The sequence below is a fragment of the Bison bison genome, unplaced genomic scaffold, assembly GCF_000754665.1.
Source record: "Bison bison bison isolate TAMUID 2011002044 unplaced genomic scaffold, Bison_UMD1.0 scf7180017864322, whole genome shotgun sequence".
Classification (NCBI taxonomy): domain Eukaryota; kingdom Metazoa; phylum Chordata; class Mammalia; order Artiodactyla; family Bovidae; genus Bison; species Bison bison.
This window is the reverse complement of record NW_011494894.1, coordinates 8,280,673-8,299,137: the sequence shown is the minus strand read 5'-3', so window position 1 is coordinate 8,299,137 and position 18,465 is coordinate 8,280,673. Positions and strand designations below refer to the sequence as shown.

Here is an 18,465-nt window from a genome sequence, read left to right as displayed (position 1 = left end):
TTGGACTACAAGGAGATCCAACCAGTCCATCCTAAAGGAAATCAGTCCTGAATACTCATTGGAAGGACTAATGCTGAAGCTGAAGCTCCAATACTTTGGCCACCTGATGGGAAGAACTGATTGATTAGAAAAGATCCTGATACTGGCAAAGATTGAAGGTAGGAGGAGAAGGGGAGGTCAGAGGATGAGAGGGTTGGCATCACTGACTCGATGGATAAGAGTTTGAGCTAGGTCCAGGAGCTGGTGATGGACAGGGAGGCCTGGTGTGCTGCAGTCCATGGGGTCACAAAGAGTCAGACACGACTGAGTGACTGAACTGAGTGAACTCCCTCCCCCACTACTGCATCTGCTCAATTCCCCACCCCCACGCCCCCCATCCCCACATTCCCCTCTGGTCCACTAGCATAGCAGGGGTTCTGGATTTTAGGGTTCTAAATCCCCATTCTGCCATCTGCAAGTTGTGTGACCTTGGATGTGTGGCTTAAACTCTGTTTCCTTATCTCTAAATGAGGATAACAACAGAATACACTCTCTATCTGTATGGGATTAATTATACCCCCCCAACCAAAATTCACATGTGACTACATTTTGAGATAGGTACTTAGAGGAGTGAGTAAGTTAAAATCAGGCTGTTAGAGTGGGCCCTCCTCCAATCTGACTTGTGTCCTTATAAGAAGTAGGGACACCAAGGGCCTAGACACAGAGGAATGGCCACGTGAGGATGCAGTGCAAAGGTGCCCCTTGCAAGCCAGGGAAAAAGGCCTTGGAAGATGTTAACCATGACTGCACCTTGATCTTGGACTTCCAGATGCCAGGACCATGAGGAAATTGATTTCTGTTGTTTAGAGATTCCCCAGCCTGTAGTATTTTGTTATTGCAGCCCTAGTAAACCAATTACTCCTGCCTGGAAAATCCCATGGATGGAGGAGCCTGGTAGGCTGCAGTCCATGGGGTCCCTAAGAGTCGGACAGGACTGAGCAACTTCACTTTCACTTTTCAGTTTCATGCATTGGAGAAGGAAATGGCAACCCACTCCAGTGTTCTTGCCTGGAGAATCCCAAGGACAGGGGAGCCTGGTGGGCTGCCATCTCTGGGGTCGCACAGAGTCGGACATGACTGAAGCGACTTAGCAGCAGCAGCAGCAGCAGTAAACCAATACACTACCTCATAGAGCTATTGTGGTGATTCAACTAGATGAAGCATCTAAATTGCTCTTCAAAGTTCTTGGCTCCTAGGTGTTTTCTATTAGTACTTTCACAGTGACTATGCAGCCACTTACTTCCTTTACTATCCATTTGTTAAGTCCTTTGGTATCTAAGATCTATCTTCTAGGCCTTGGGAAGGGTTAAGTTCAAGCTCTTTGACGGCCCAAGTTGTGGGTTTCTTGCTCCGTCTCCAAACATTCTGGGTGCCTAACCTGTAAGCGCCCACCTTAAAGGAAATCAACCCTGATTGTTCACTGGAAGAATTGATGCTGAAGCTGAAGCTCTACTTTGGCCATCTGATGTGAAGAACTGACTCATTGGAAAAGACCCCGATGCAGGGAAAGATTGAGTGCAGGAGGAGAAGGGGACGACAGAGGATGAGATGGATAGATAGCATCACCGACTCAGTGAACATGAGTCTGAGCAAACTCTGAAAGATAGTGAAAGACAGGGAAGCCTGGTGTGCTGCAGTCCATGGGGTTGCAAAGTGTTGGGCTCGACTTAGAGACTGAACAACAACCGGTAAGAGGTGCTCAGAAAACACTTACAGGCACAATATTCTTTCAATAAATATTTAAGGACTAGAGCAGGGGACAAGGCTGATATAGTCCCTACCCTCAGGGAGTCTATGATTTAGCAGGGAGGGAAGAGACATTGACAGCTTCCCAGGGGGCACAGTGGTAAGGAATCCACCTGTCAATGCAGGAGACATGAGAGACATGGGTTTGATCCCTGGGTTGGGAAGACTCCCAGGAGTAGGAAATGGCAACCCACTCCAGTATTTTACCTGGGAAATCCCATGGACAGAGGAGCCGGTGAGCTACAGTTCATGGAGTTGCAAAGAAGTCAGACACTGCTGAGTGACTGAGCATACTCACAAGAGCCACTGAATTCGTATCATTTGCTTTGAAAGGCTTCATTTTTCAATCAAGAAGCAGGTGCTGGCTAGGGCCTTGGTGACCCCAGTGTGAGAGAAGATGACAGCACATACTGTGTGCCTACTATGTGCCGGGCATCATAATACTCTTCTGTGTTAATTTACATGATGTTCACAGCAGCCCCGAGTAGTTGGCTCTGTTATGTACATTTTACAGATGAGAAAACAGAGCCATAACTTTCCTAGGCTCAACTTCTAAGAGTTAGAGCTGGGATTCAAACTCAGAATCTGCATCAGAGCCCCAAATATGAGAAAGAGTGTATGATGACACCCTGATCAAAGAAAGCTCTGCCAGGCTTGTGACTTTGTTTCATCCCCGGCAGCCGCAGGGTCATGGTGGTCCCCATGACTCATTCCCTCTCTGTTGTAGAATGAGTCATAGATGGGGAGGCAGCATCCGTGATGGATCTCCACCCTTCCCCGCCAGCCTTCAGGGGGGCTGTGTCCCACAGCTTCTGGGCAGAGGACCAGGACAGACCCCAAGCAAGAAATATATCTGTGGGAGGGTGTTATCTCAAGGACCTCTGCTCTGTCTCCCTCTGACTGTGGCTCTCACCTTGATGATGTAGACAATTGGACCAGAAGGGCTTTGTTTTTTCCGCCCCACACTTACTGTGTGTTAATGAGATGCCCGGCATAGAGTTAAGTATTTCCCATCTGTAAGAGACTTCTTTCAAGATCTAGGAGATAGATCTGAGATCCAAAGGGTTGCAGATCAAGCAAACACTGCAGGGAGGCAGTCGCGAACCAGTGGCAGGCACTCAAAACCTGTCTCCAAGGGAAAACGGTCAGGGCTAGAGAGAATCTGTGAAGGTTTTTGGAGAGAGCTGTGGGTGTACTCTAAGTACTACCCCACGCACATGGGGCTGAATGCCCGTCTCTCTCGCCTGGCCCCCAAGAACAGTGGTTCCCTTGGAGAGCCTGAGACGTGGCTCCTAATGTTTGGGGACCTGACTCGCGCCTGGAAAATAGAAAACGTGAGCAGGGGCGGGCTGGAGGCTTTGGCTGCGGAGCATAGGCAGAGCAACTGCTGCTTTGTAATTCTAGGGCCACATAAGGGCCCGGTGCTTCCAATGAGCCAGGTGTAGGTCTCTGCAAGAAAGAGACTGCCGTGGGGTCATCCTAGGGGCTGTCCAAGAGGAGGTCCTGGAGGGACAAATGGACTGCAGCAGAGAGACACTGGGGTACCTCCCAGGAAGGCGCAAGCCACTACCCTAGTTGGGAGAGCTGCAGAGGGGAGGAATCCCCCAGAGACAGGGTCCCCCATGAGCCCAGGAAGGACCCACCCGAGTCTTCCAGGTTCCAAGAGACAGGGGCTTGTCCCAGGACGCAAGTGTGCCAGGTATAAGCCCCATGCTCCTTCACCTCGCCTCCTACCCTGCTCTTCTTCCACCTGGGGGTAGGAGGGTTGGAAAACCCAGCCGGCAACTGGGGTAGGAAAGCTGGCAAGGCAGGAGGAGGAAAGCTGCCAGCAGGGCAAAGTGGCAAGAGAGGAGTCAATCCCACCCGCTCCCTAGGGGCAGCGTTCCCATCTACAGCAGCCGGGCTGTCAGCTCTTGTGGCCAGTCCACAAAACTGGAAGGGGGGTGCGGGCAGACTGTTTCCAGGTAGAAGGCTTCTTCATTTAACCCAAAGCAATCACCTGTGAAGAAACATCAGCTTTCCTTTAAAGACAGACCACCTCTAGTGCATTTTAATTATTTTGGACGATTAACATTTCGTGTATCTCTGTCTCATCACCACCCCTGAAAAATGAGCTTTTTCAAGCAGGTTCTCCAGCTCATTCTCCTGTGGGTCCCCTACATGGGACCCATCACCAGAAACTCTGGAAGATTCGATGACTCACCCAGGCCTTTCAGGGGCACAGCGATTGTATAAAGTGAGATACAGGCATAAGAAAGATCAACCCACTCCATTCTCAGATAGCTCCAGCTGAACAAATATACAAGCCATGCCTCACTCTTTTCTCTCCCTGCGTTCTCAAGCAGTAGGTGGTACTAATAAAAATACCACCTCGTGTTTGCACAGCACTTTACAGTTTCAAAGCCACTCTTGCAGCCTGAAGTCGCTCTCCACCCACCCCCACTCATCCCGAGTCCTTCCCATCCCGTTTTCACCCACACCACTGCTTTTCCTCATGGCTGGCATGGTGCCAGCCTCTGCCAGGGAGAGGCCGCGTGCCCCCTCCTGGGGCGTCCATGTGTTACGGGAAGCGTTGCCTCACAAAAGAGTCAGCTGGCCAGAAATGTGGGCAGAGAGTGAAGGGCAGCGTGTTCAGGTTTGGTTTATTATGTTCTCACAGCCTTGTTTATAGTAGAGGTGAATGACATTATTCCACTTTGCGCAGTAATGAAACAATTCAATGAGGATGAGCTGCTACAGATGCGCCTGCGCCCCGTGACTCGGCAGCTAACGCTGCCTCGCCTGGAGGGCACACAAGCACAGCCACCGGTTCTGTCTTTGGAAGAGGGGAGGGAGCCAAGGGGCAGAAGGGAGGAAGAAGCAGGAAGGGGACCAGTGTATCGACAGGACCCGGCCCCCACAGCTGGGACGGCCAGTGGCCTCATCCTGCCGACTTGGACCACGGCATCGCATGATTCGGCGAGGTCGCAGGGACAGGAAGACATCTCCGCGCTTGGCTTCTTCCTTCTCAGTCTCATGCCAAGTGGCACAGGCTCCCCGTGCCAGGGGGTGACTTCGCCACCTCTTTTGCTTTCAAAACGGAGGATGCAGATTTAAAGAGGGCTAATGCTTGGCAGATTGCAGGAGAGCCTCAGATGGAAAATCACTAATTCCTCTGCCTGGCTGGGAAGTGGGCACAGACAGGGGTCAGGAGAGGTCTGGGTGCTCTCGATGATGGGAGACATCCTGCCTCTGAACTCACCACACACCACCTCTCCTTTCCGGTTTATGGAGAAGCAGATGCCACAGGAGCAGCTTGTCTTCATCCCACCCGCAGCCCCGCTGCTCAACCACAGTGAGTTCACGCCTTGCCCTCACACCTGGACACCCGGCCGTGCCGGGGACACGTGCCCAGGGCCTGCACCCAGCGGCTGGGCCTGCAGGTTGGGCAGAGAGCCATTCACAGCTTTGGTTAATCCAGAGCAGCAAGTTCTGCAGAGAGCACCAGAGAGTAAAATCAACTAGGAGCTTCCCAGCTGCCCACCCAGCTTGAGACCAACAAGGGAATGGTGAGGGCGCAGAGCAACAACCCAAACCCCACGGCGGCCTTGGCAGAGAAAGCCTCAAAGAGCTTGCACTTCTGAGGGTGTGACACCCTCCACTGAGAAATCTGAAGCTGTCATGCTACCACTATTATTACTGCTATGCACTCCTCACCCGCTACCTAAGACCAGCTCCCATGTTTCATGGCCTTGGGCACAGAGGCACAGCCTAACATGAAATGAGCAAGCACATGAGTGCATGAACACAAACAAAAAACAGAGAAGCAGCCCACGAGGCAAGCTTGGAGGAAGCCCTGTGAACAAGAGCCGGGAGCCATAGAAAACCCCAAGGACCCCTTCAGCCCCCACCATTGGCATACCCCATGCATGCAGCTGGGACAGAAATATTTTTATCTCAAAAGAGCAAGTCAGAGAGGGCACAGAGACAGCCATCCTAGGAGTCAGATTCAGGGCTGGCAGGTTCCTGGTTATTGTGCTTGTTTGTGGCTGGGTGTGCTCTAGCCCTCTGAGACCAGCTGGAGACCACCACCCCTCCCTCCCCATTCCTCGGGTCCAGCTTCCCAACCTCATCTGCACATTGAATTCACCTTTGGAGCTTTAAAAACTACTGATGTTTGAGTTCCAACCCCAAGCTGTCTGGGGTGGGATCTGGACATTTGGGTTTTTTCAACTTCCCGGGTGGTTCCACTGAACAGCCAAGGGGGAGAGCTTCTGTCTTAGACCACTGTCTTAGACCATCTTTTTTCAAAGTATGGTTCACAAGCCACTACGTACCTGGGAACTTATTAAAAATGCAGATTTTTGAGTTCCACCCCAGATCTATCAGATCAGCATCTCTGGGTGTGGAAGCTGGGAATTAGCAATTGTAACAGGCTTTCTGGGTAACCCCTGCACATCCTCAGGTTTCATAATAGATGCTGCTCAGGGATCCTTCCTCACCCCAGAGGTGCCCAGAGCTCTGAAGGGTTGTCATTGATGATGTTGTATTTGGTTTAGCGAGGGCGACAGGAAATCTCACACCAGCCCCCAAATCGGTTACGACTCATGTGGGGCTGAAAGGCCACTCAGGGAGGAGAGCAGCCCTAAACGTCACAGCTCTGCCCGGCCCACTGCACGGCTTGCGCCCGGAAGGCAGGCCACAGCACAAGCCCGGCACAAGGCGCCAAGGAAGACGGCAAATGGGAGAAGCGGCCCCTGGGGATGCCCCCCTAAGGAGGCAGAGGAGGGCTTGTGAAGAGGGCAGGGGAGCGGGTGGGACAGGGTGATGGGGAAGGTCAGGGATGAGGTATGCTCGGATATTGCTCTAGATGTTGTAAACATTTCTCTTTGTTTCGTCACAGACCAGAATCTGGGTTGGCATGACCAAAGTGCCTGAAAGAAGCATCAGAGCAGAGAGCCCTGTGCCACTTGTGGGAAGCAGAACATAAAGGGTGTGAGGAAAGCTCCACCCATGGGAAGATCATCTCTGTGGTGTACTAGTCTAGTGCTCTTAATTGTCTCTCTCTCTCTCTCTCTCTCTCACACACACACACACACACACTCTCTCTCTCCATGGGAGTACCATAAACATAGCTATCACGTTCCTCTACATACAAACACAAACCCACCCACCCTTCACTTAGTGGCAAATTTCGGGATACCCAAGCTGGGTCCTTCACACCTCCCCATCGTGGGAGGAAGTCACTAGGCTCCATGACACCACCATCTGCTGCCTTCCTTCCACCAATAGTTTGGGAAGAACCCTAGGTTCCCCTGTACAACAGTCTTGTTCAGACTTTTCTCCTGGGGACAGTGGAAGTGGTAAAAAGGCCCCTCTTAGAACGTTTCATGTTTCTGTAACTCAGTGCTGTTCCAATTTACATGCCCTTCATGTTCGACAGTAGAGTTGGCAGCAGATGCACGTTTTGTATGTAAACAACGTTGGAAATACCCTGTTTGAGAATTTGATCATTAAATTAATTCTGGCAGCGTAAGCTAAGGATGGTTTTTCACCAATGAGGACGGGGGAATACTACCCGATCTAACTAGGAACACCCACATAAGGCTGCAGAGTTCTTGAACATGAAATTCCACAGGTCTCTTCAGGAGTCCTGTGTTCTCTCTCTCCTTGATGGTTTATACAGACACATCAACTCTCATTCACAAATGCTCATAGATACACAGCAGGGCAGCGGACCCTAACAGCCAGTGGGGCTCAAGAGCCTTCTTGGCCTGTTGTAGCTGTAGCCGAGGAAGGAAGAGATTCATGAAGCTGCTGGACGAGAATGCAAACGTGGAATACCCTCACATTTAAAGAGGCCCATCCTTCCCCCAGGACGAGACAGCTTCCACCAAGGCCTCAGTCACCTGTGCTGCAGAACCCACACCTGTGTGGCTTCATTTAGTCCAGCTGAAAGCTTTGGAACTCTGCACTGAATCCAAATCCATCGGCTGTCAATCACCCCGAGTGACCTCCAGCCCGTTCTCTCTGATTCAGTCTACCAGGAGACCCGCACCTCCCAGGCTCCTCTTCCACTTTCTGGTCTCTCTGCTGAGGCTCCATCTCCCTGGCACCACAGTCTTGGGCCAAAGTCAGCTTCTTCCTGGGCAGCCAGAAAAAGGTTTCCTGCATCTCACTCACCATCCAAGGAAGAGTTTCCTGATGCACTTCCAAGAGCAGCGCCAGGGTACCATGAAGTTACCTTGAAGGAAGGTTCTCCATAAACCAGATGTTCACAGTCATCTTCTCAGCTTCACTTTCGCTTCCATTTTCAATCCCAAAACATCAAGAAGGAAGCGGCTGATCAGCCAAGATGGCCCTCATGAGAGGGACCTTTCTAAGAAAGCATACTCCCAGGAAGCAAGCTGGAAAGAGAGTGACAGCCTAAGTTCCCATTCTCCCCCATCAGAATTACATGACCTGCATGGAGGGGGGAAGAGGGAGAGACAGGGAAAGTATTAGGCACACGAGAGCTGTCCATGCTAGGGGAATTCACCTCCCTTTACCAAGCCGTCCATCATTCTACGGGGTCAGTGATGTGTGATGCCACAGGGAGGTGAGGACAGAGTGTACATTAAGCAACAGAGAGGTTATATGGTGCCCCGCTGCCCAAAAGTCTACTGGTGCTACATTCCCTGCTCATTCAACTTCTGGAAAACTTCTTGGTAGAACTGAGGAAGACTTGCAAGCTGTCTATTTCTCAATAGCAGCTCTATATCAGAAGTGATGAAGGACGTCTCCCAAGATCCTTCCTGGATTTGCAAGTGTATGAGTCTTGTGAATTTCCTAGGTTGGGATGGGCAGTGATCACGGCCTTTCATACTGGTCCTATGGAAATGGAAGAAATAGCCAACTTCATGGAGTTTGTCCCTTTCCTCAGAGGCCACCTGTCAGTGACAGTGCGGAAAACCCCAGATAACACTGAGGTCTCAGCACCCAGGACTGGCCATTACATTATGACAGCAAGTCACAAATGTGATCCTGAGTCTTCCAGCCCTTCTTCATAGGGGTCTAGGACAAGTTCAAAGAGTCAGGAATCCTAAATGAGGAGCGTGTGGAAGTGGTGGAAATTGCCTTTGCATTATTTACAGATTAGCCCTGCACAGCAAATCTCCCTTCTTGGTGGAGATGACCCAAGGCCTTATGAAGAGCAAGTTGCCAACCCAGAGAAGGGTGACAAAGTACTACCACTAACCAAGACACAAACACAGGTAAAGGGGGCAGGACAGAGTCCGAGCTCGGGCGGCTGATCAGACTTTGGGATGGCCCTTCATCCGTTCCTCACTCCTGGCCTTCCAACCTAATCGCCACTGCTTTTGAACACCTATGACATGTCACATTAGAATATGGTCTTGGCAGCAAGGGGAAGGGGAAGCCAGTGATCTCCAAGAGTCCCCATCTGAGTTCTAACTGAGCCGCCTCTGGCTTTGGGACAGCAAATCTAAGTACATTTTGGACCTCAGGAACCGGGGGTAAGAGTCTTTCTCCATGAGACTGTGTACTTTGCCCTGGGCTTGGTCAAAACAAGTCAGGGATGGCTCTTGCATGTTCTTCCTCGTGGCTTCTCGGGTCTGGAAGTCTATGTTTACCTGGAGACACAAGCAGAGAACATCATCACAGGCCCTCAAGGGCCAAGGCACCTGGCAGTTGGTCCTACTTAATAATTATTCATGACAGCATCTTAAATACATTAAGCTTATTCATACTTTTCAAACTGCTTTCATGAAAGTCATCCCTTTTGATCCCAGGAAGAGTCCTGTAAGGTCTAAAGACCAGATATGCTTCATTCCAATTTATAAAGATACTGAAGAAATGAGTTATCAAAAAGCTGGTCTATGGAGTAGGACATGGCAGCCCACTCCAGTATTCTTGCCTGGAAAATTCCACTGGCAGAGGAGCCTGGTGGGATAACTACAGTCCATGGGGTCACAAAGAGTCACACACAACTGAGTGACTGAACACTCTCCTTTCCCACTCACTCCCCCATTTTTATTCCCTGTTGCTATTAAAATTTAGTGCGTAATCTTAAAAAAAGAAAAAAAGCTGGTCTAACGTACTATGGAAAGTTAGTAACAGTCAAGGTAAAAAAGCCCAAATTACTCAACCCTCAATCCAGAGGTCTTCCCAATGTCAGGCCAAGAGTTAAACCAGAGACTAGCATTAATGTGGGTTCCCTAAAGTAAACTTGACCGTTTGTCCTTTCTCAGCTACTAAGGAAACAAACGCCCTGGGGAGAAAGACTATGTTAAGAATGTACATCTCTCATCCAACCAACATTTATAAGAAGCCTGCTGTATCCTGGCCATTGGCCAAAGACCTCCTGAGTCCCAAGTCAAAGCATAATTGAAGAGTTCTACATACATAACGCGTCTAAATTCATAGAGAGCAAATATTTTTCTTCTATAACACCCTCCCAGGTAAAACCCTGTTTTATAACTCAGAATAGCAGTACATAGAAATTCATATTACCATTATAAGTAATTATAATAAATGAAATACCATAAAATAATATAAGTGAATGTAATCACTCATTAATAAGCAATGGCAAATATTGGCTAGGTGTTGGACCCCTAATACTCACAGTAGTCTTGAAAGGGAGGTGATATTATACCCTTTTACACTGGGGAAAATGTGATTCAGAGAAACATGGTAAGTTGACCAAGATCACACAGCAAGTAAGTGGTGGAGCTAATGTTGCAACAAGATTCCAAAGTACATGCTCGTTCCATCAAGCCATGCTGCCTTCCTTTAGGAAAACTAACATGGATTTATTGGCATCTATCTTGCAGAATCCCTATAGAAACACAGTTCCTGCTGGCACATATTGAACTGACAGACAGCTAAAATACTCCTAATAGAGCTCCTTTTTATAGAATCCCTGGGCTCCGCACCTTAAAAGTGATCCCTTTTTTCATCAAGAGCCATCAGAGCAGTGAGGCTCAGTTCAGAAGAAAGTCCCCGTCAAACCTGGCTCAAACCCCTTCAAAGAGAGAGGGCTATGGATGGAGGTCTGACAAGACCCCACCGCCAACGCACCTCCCGCGGAGCCTGCACATCCACAAACTCCTCAAAGATTCTATGGGCCTTGGAGACCAGTTTGGCGGTTGACCTGGTCTTCTTGAACTCCTCACAGGCCAACCAGAACTCCAGGTTCTCTTCACTGAACTCCGTCTTCAGGAAGGCGCGGAAGGCAGCCACTCCATCTGTGGATGTGGAGGGGTGTGGAAAGGAAGAGAAATAGGGAGAGGCTTCAGTTCAAGAACTGCAGAAGAAAGAAAGAAGGGTGGTCAGAATGCAAGAGTGGCCCTAGCTAGGCCACTGTCCAGCCCCCATTGATCCTCCTCCACATCCTCTTGAAGATTCTCTTCTCTTAAACACACAGGCACCTCAGAGGTGGGCCGTGCTCCTCATTAGAGGATCAGCCCTCAGTGGTCACTGCCTGTCCCGTAACGCAGAGTTAGCTATCCCCTGGGTCTACTGGTGAGCCTGTGTTTCTAATGAGGCCAAAGTAATATATGGAATTCGTTCTCACCCAATCCAAGTCAACCAACCTGAAAAAAACAATCTGTCACAAGACAAATTGGGTGGGTCAGGGTGTGTGAATGTCTCAGGGCAAATCCTCTACTAATATCAGAAAAATGTCTGAAAGTAAACACCCCACTGCCATGAAGTCAGTAAAACCATCCTATTATATGGAAGGGGTGCTCAGCCTCTTTTTACAAACTTTTGAGGTCCCATACCTTAATGATTAATTACATGGATCCTTTATTTTTAAAAAGCTTGCCTATCAAATGATATGTTTTAATTAAGATCAATTATAACTTTTCTACCAAATGATTTAATGATTAACATATCCTTTCATTTTTCTTAATTAATGTCACGCATATTGCCAAATGGAGCTTCTGATCAGAATAAGATGGGTAGGGTTATCAAACAGATTTGGAAAAAGAAACATTAGCCTATGCATTGTGCTGATGTTTTCATCTTAAAAGAGTTTTTATAAAGTATCCTAATCCTTAACACACACTCCTTAAATCAAATAAGACCTATCACTTTCTACCAACTGTCCCCAGAGAAAGGGCAGATTCAACTGAAAACAAAGGAGAGACTGCATTTTGTAAAAAATGATTCTGGCTAGAATGTGTCATTTCTTTTCTAAAATTTACTAGAAGGACAATATGTTAACAAGTTTTTATTCACTCTTTTTTTTCAGTTTTTAGTTGTTTTTTCAATTGGATTTTTTTATTATATAGTATTATATATAGTATATAGTATTATAATTTCTTTATTATAGTTGGCTTTACAATGCTGTGTTCGTTTCTGCTGTTCAGCAAAATGAATCAGCCGCACATATCCATATATCCCCTCTTCCTTGGATTTTCTTCCCATTTAGGTCACCACAGAGCACTGAGTACAAGTTTCAGTGGTCTACAGTCTGTTCTCATTAGTCATCTATCTTATACATGTTGTTGTTTAGTCACTCAGTCAGTCATGTCTGACTCTTTGTGACCCTATGAACTATAACCCACTAGGCTCCTCTGTCCATGTGATTTCCCAGATTCAAGATTACTGGAGTGGGTTGCCCCTGCCTTCTCCAGGGGATCTTTCTAACTCAGGGATCAAACCCACATCTCCTACTCTCCTGCACTGGCAGGCAGATTCTTTATCCCTGAGCCACCAGAGAAGTCCAATTTTATACATAGTAGTGTATATATATACACATACCACTTGAAATCTCCCAGTTCATTTCACACCCGCTTCCCCCACTGGTACCCGTGGACTCCCCTGAGCAGCCTAGGTCCACGCACATGTACCAGGATTGGCCACTGCCCAGCTTCATTCCATGGACCGGCGGCACCACCCATGTGGGTGACATTTTAAATGTTTGTTTTAATTTCCTGAAACATTTTTATTTCTAATTAAAACGTCTATTTCAAAATAGACATCTTATTGCCCGCATTAGAACCATAGTTATAAAAACCCAAACTTTTCATTTTAAGAGCCAGGAACTTGGGAGAGAAAAGGGTTTCGATGAAACTCTCAAACCTAAACCTTAAATCACAAAGAAATCTAAGTTTGGGGGCCTGAGCTTAAAGTGTTAAACAAAGGTAGGGTTGGCCATGACGTTTATCACCCTAGCCAGGACATTTCTGAGAGTGAAGGGGACCACTTCTGTTAATTACACAGGAAGAACGGGCATACACCATGACCACCATAGCCAAAAACCAGGACACACGGTCACCTTAACAGTAAGACAAGGAGACTGGAGAAAGTAGAACATGATATAAGGTTGTTTTGCATCAGGCAGGATGGAAATAAAACTGTTGCTGTGCCAGGCAGGAGGAAAGTAACTCACAGTTTAGATCCATATAAGAGGCCGCTCAGGGCTCCACGCACCCTTATACCTGCCTTGGGTTCAAAACCCTGAGAGGAGGGAATAGAAATGCGAGATAAACTGAGGATCAATGTACGTGTGAAACAGTGGCCTGGCAGTGATTAGGCAGAAAGAGAGTCTAAAAATCATTCATTCGACTCAACAACTTTTTAAAAAACCTACTTATGTACAAAGTACTATTCAAAGTCTTGGGATACGTTAGAGAACGAATCATAAAATTCCTGTCCATGATATCCCTTGTGGGTGCTCTCTTTGCCATGTCTTGTCTCCTCCAAGGTCTCAAAGAGGCGTTCAACAGGTTTCCATACCCACCTGCTGCCGTGGGAGCCTCTGAGGGGACTCAGTGCCTGTGAGAGGCGAGGGGTGGGCGGTGGGGGTCTGCTCCAGCAAAGCGACCTCGGAGCAGAGATCAGTCCACATGTGACCAGAGCCAGGGACCCTGTCCATGGCGTGGGGAGGACGCAGGCCAGAGGCCCTGTCCTTGTGCCTTCCCACTGTGGTCAGGGTATGGAAGGAAAAAGTTGGGGGGACCCTAAAACACTGCAATGATCTAAAGGAGCAAATGTGAAGAGACTCAGAAGAGTGACTAGGAAGGGCCTGGGTTTTTTCTCTTCTTTTTAATTGGAGTCTAATTGTTTTACAATGTTGTGTTAGTTGCTACTATACACTGAAGAGAATCAGCTATATGTATAACTAAGTCCCCTCCCTCCCGAACCTCCTTCCCACCCCCCCCTTCTAGGCCCTCACAGAGCACCAAGTTCCCAGTGCTAGACAGCCCGTTCCTTCTGGCTATTTTACATCTGGTAGAAGGAAACGGCAACCCACTCCAGTGTTCTTGACTGGAGAATCCCAGGGACGGGGGAGCCTGGTGGGCTGCCGTCTATGGGGACACGACTGAAGTGACTTAGCAGCAGCAGTGTATATATGTCAACGCTACTCTCTCAAGAGCCTATTGTTTTTAAACCAGAAGAGGATAAATTCTTCGAATTGAAAAGTTTGTGGCTCCTGTTAGATTTTGTTTTGCTTCTCATCAAGCAAGAACAGGTGCTTGTGAGCGAGCAGAGATAAAGAAAATTACCTCTCCGCCTTCCTCAATGCTATCAGTGAGAATCGCCCTCCCAGGGAAACTTTCTGGCCTCATACTACCCAAGGTACAGACCTTATCTCCTTGCATCAGAGCTCAGCTTTGCTGGGTCTTTGTGTGGATTAAAGGAGATAATACTTGCAAAGTATTCTCAGGATCATTGCTTTACTTCTCTCCACTTTATCGATGAGGAAATGGATGCTTAGAGAAAGTGGCTAGACTGAGTTCACACAAGTAATAACACGCAGCGTTAAAAAATATAAGATAGGTGAACTTCCAATCTAATACAGCAGTAACGCCATCTCTACCCATTCATTCATTTATTCTTGCACCCGTTATGCGACCCAGGCATTCTGCTAGGAGCCTGGGCAGAAAACATAAGCACAGTTAAGCGCTCACAGAACTTGCAGTAAAAGAGCAATTTGAGCCAAGATAACATAATTATGGTAATTATGGTATAGATGATAAGTGATATGATAGGGAAAGCGTAGGTTGCTGTGAAAGTACCCAGGAAGGGTGCCTGTGCCAGAGCTGAGGAGAAGAGGGAAGTCTTGCAGGAGGAAGAAGCTTCTAGGCTGAGATGTGAAGCTGAGAAGGAAGTTAAGTGAAAGCAGGAGGGGAAGAGGGAGAAGAGACCGGCAGGAAAGGCGAATCACACAAGCAGAGGCCTACAGTTAAGAAATGTTGTTAGAGTAACCAGAAATAGTTAAGACTAATGTTTACTACTAATAATAATGCTAAAATTATTGAGCCTACTTAGAAGATACACTGCAGAAGGCAATGGCACCCCACTCCAGTACTCTTGCCTGGAAAATCCCATGGACGGAGGAGCCTGGTAGGCTGCAGTCCATGGGGTCGCTAAGAGTCGGACACGATTCAGCGACTTCACTTTCACTTTTCACTTTCATGCATTGGAGAAGGAAATGGCAACCCACTCCAGTATTCTTGCCTGGAGAATCCCAGGGACGACAGAGCCTGGTGGGCTGCCGTCTATGGGGTCACACAGAGTCGGACACGACTGAAGCGACTTAGCATAGCATAGCATAGCATAGAAGATACACACACATCAAGAGGCCTGTGAAAGAGCCAGAGAGAGAAGTGCTGCAAAGAAGCCAGTTCTGACCCCACATTGGAACTGTTTCTTTGACTTGCTTTTTGTTGCTTTTGTTATTATAACCCTACAGAATGGTCTGCCTCAGAGAATCCTGCCCTTCTGCCTGATTGTTTAAAATGCATTTGTTCAGAACCTCCTCCACCTGTGAATGGCAGGAAGGAAGAAATGAACACATCCCCTGCCTGAGGCTTGCATTTCTGGGAGATGTTTGCAAGATTAATGGACTTTTTGCTTTGCTTCCTCACCTCCCCCATCTCTGCTCTGTAAAGAGCCTGGCTTCCAGATCACCCCCCCGCAATTATAAGATGGTCATTTTGAAGTGCTAGACTGCCATCTTCTCTGTCAGCCAGCTCTCCAGCTAACGTCTCTTCCTTGCCTCAACCCCCGACTCTCGGGTTCATTTTCCTGTCGTGATGTGCAGAGCAAACTTGCACTTGGTAACAGAAGGATGACACAGCCCTCCAAAGGCCTGGGGAGTCAACATTTCAGAGGGAAGGCAGCCACCATGTCCAGTGCTGCCCAGAGATCAAGCTAGATACGGTCTGAGAAGCAGTGGTTGTTAGACTCAGCAGCAAGATTCAGCAACCATTGGCAGGAAGGGTGACTGTGGTGTGATGAGAGCCCTAGTCATACTGTGGTTAAGTACAGGGGTGAGTGAGAGGGGAGGAAGTTGAAACAATGAATTTAGATGCCTCTTTCAAGAAAGGGAGCAGAGAGATCAGAGGGCATAGCTGGAGAGAAACCGGAAGTCAGGAAAGAGCTCTGGGGTGTGTGTGTGTGTGTGTCTGTCTGTCTGTCTGTCTGTTGGGGTTTTGGTAAGATAGCCTCGGTGGTGGTTTAGTAGCTAAGTCATGTTAGACTCTTGAGACCCCCGTAGACTGGAGCCCTCCAGGCTCCTCTGTCCATGGGATTTCCCAGGCAAGAATACTGGAGTGGGCTGCCATTTCCTTCTCCAAGATAGCCTTGGGTATGATTAAATGTTGATCTGGCCAGAAAATACTTGTTGAGCAGGAGGAATTGAAGCTAACGAAAAGAAAGAGTTTAATTGAGGGGACTTCCCTGGTGGCCCAGTGTTTAAGAATCTATCTTCCAGTGCAGGAGACATGGGTTCAACCCCTGGTCAGGGAACTAAGATTCCACATGCCGCAACTAAGGAGACGCCTGCATATCGCAATGAAGATCCCATGCACTGCAACTAAGATCTGATGCAATCTAAATAAATAATTTTTTAAAAGAAAGTGTTTAATTGATAAAATGTTGTCTCCAGGAAGGCAGGAGAAAGGCCATGTTAGGATAGAGAGAAAGAAGAAAAGCTGTGTGTGGATGCAGGGAAGTCTGTAGTTTGGGTGCAGGATACAGAAGGAGGTCCTATCTGATGTTAGCTGGAAAAGTGGTACGAACTGAAGATAAGTTTCTTACTTATTTATCTAGGGTCTGCGGCAGAGAGTTTTATGTATTTACTCCACACCATGCTTTGGGCTAGAGATTTCACACACAGCAGCTCATTGTACTTTCACAGCAGTGCTGACCCATAGATAGCACAAATGACCCACTCCATTTTCCACATTAAAACGTACGGAAGTCAGATAAACTTCCCAGTCACACAGTTGGTAAGAACAGCCAAGTTTCCCTACCGTCCATATGGCTCCAAAGCAGGATCTTTCCCGATGTGTTTGCAGGCAGAAGGAAAAGAAGAGCAAGGGAAGAGAACAATTAAAGGGGAAAAGCATAGTATCTGGTAAAGGCAAATTCTAGAGAAGGAGAAAGATCAAGAAGTAGAAGAACTTGACTTCCTAAGAGTCAAAAGTAGAGAAAGAGGGGCAGGGGTCGAAGAAGACAAACAGTTCAGGGAGGGACATATTTGAGATGCATCAATTTGAACAGCCTTGATGTTCTTCTTAATTTGGGGGGGTGAAAGCCCTGCAGGTGGTCTTCCTCCACGCACTAGATTTTGGAGATACGGTAGAATCAAATCAGATAAGGTCACAACCTCACAGAACTCCAAGTTAGTCTAGTGTAACAGAGACTAAGCAATCATTTAAAATAATTAATTCAGGGCCTTCCCTGGTGGTCCAGTGGTTGAGAGTCCGCCCGCCAATGCAGGGAACATGAGTTCGATTCCTGGTCCTGGAAAATTCCACATGCCTTGGAGCAACTAAGCCCGTGCGCTGCAACCACTGAAGCCCACACTCTAGAGGCCAAGTTCTCCAACAAGAAAAGCCATTGCAATGAGAAGCCAGGGCACTGCAATAAAGAGTAGCCCCCGCTCAGAGCAACCAAGACCCAGGGTAGCCAAAAATAAATAAGTAAATAAATAACAAAATAATCAATTGAATAATTGCAAGTGCAGTGTGTGCTGAAGTGGGAATACCGATGAGAGTAGAAAGAGTTTAGAACAGCTACTTTGGAAAAAAGAGTAGGAATCTGATAGGAAATAGGCAAACCACTGTGAAGACATAGATCTCAGTTCCTGGAAAAGGTTATGATGCACCGGGAAAAGATTAAGACCTTTTAGTTTTGGGGTGTGCCCATCATTCAAGGACAGGAGCATCAGCTCCAGGCTGGAACCTGGAGAGCAGAAAGGAACGAGGAGTTGGGACACTTAAAAAGGAAGAGGCTAAGCAGAAGGTTAAAGAGAAAAAAAAACTTTTTTGAAGTTAGAGGAGGAATTTTTAAAATAACACCTCAGTGAATTCAGTTCAGTTTAGTCACTCTGCCATGTCTGACTCTTTGCAACCCTGTGGACTACAGCACACCAGGCCTCCCTGTCATCACCAACACCCAGAGTTTACCCAAACTCATGTCCATCAAGTCGGTGATGCCATCCAACCATCTCATACTCTGTCATCTCCTTCACCTTTTGCCTTCAATCTTTCCCAGCATCAAGGTCTTTTCCAATGAGTCAGTTCTGCCCATCAGGTGGCCAAAGTATTGGAGCTTCAGCTTCAGCATCAGTCCTTCCAATGAATATTCGGGACTGATTTCCTTTAAGATGGACTGATTGGATCTCCTTGCAGTCCAAGGGACTCTCAAGAGTCTCTGCAACACCACAGTTCAAAAGCATCA

At 47.7% G+C, this 18,465-nt stretch overlaps 1 protein-coding gene across 1 annotated transcript in view; it reads right to left on the bottom strand.

Moving 5' to 3' along the window:
- Positions 1-8,720: 8,720 nt before the first annotated feature.
- Positions 8,721-18,465, bottom strand: part of RGS8 (regulator of G-protein signaling 8) — a 26,505-nt gene continuing 16,760 nt past the window's right edge. Inside the window, exons 4-5 of the mRNA XM_010853119.1 lie at positions 10,843-11,009; positions 8,721-9,395 (exon numbers count right to left, since the gene is read on the bottom strand). Coding sequence (XP_010851421.1) covers positions 9,213-9,395; positions 10,843-11,009 — 350 coding nt within the window. The 3' untranslated portion in view covers positions 8,721-9,212. The remainder of the gene's footprint in view (positions 9,396-10,842; positions 11,010-18,465) is intronic.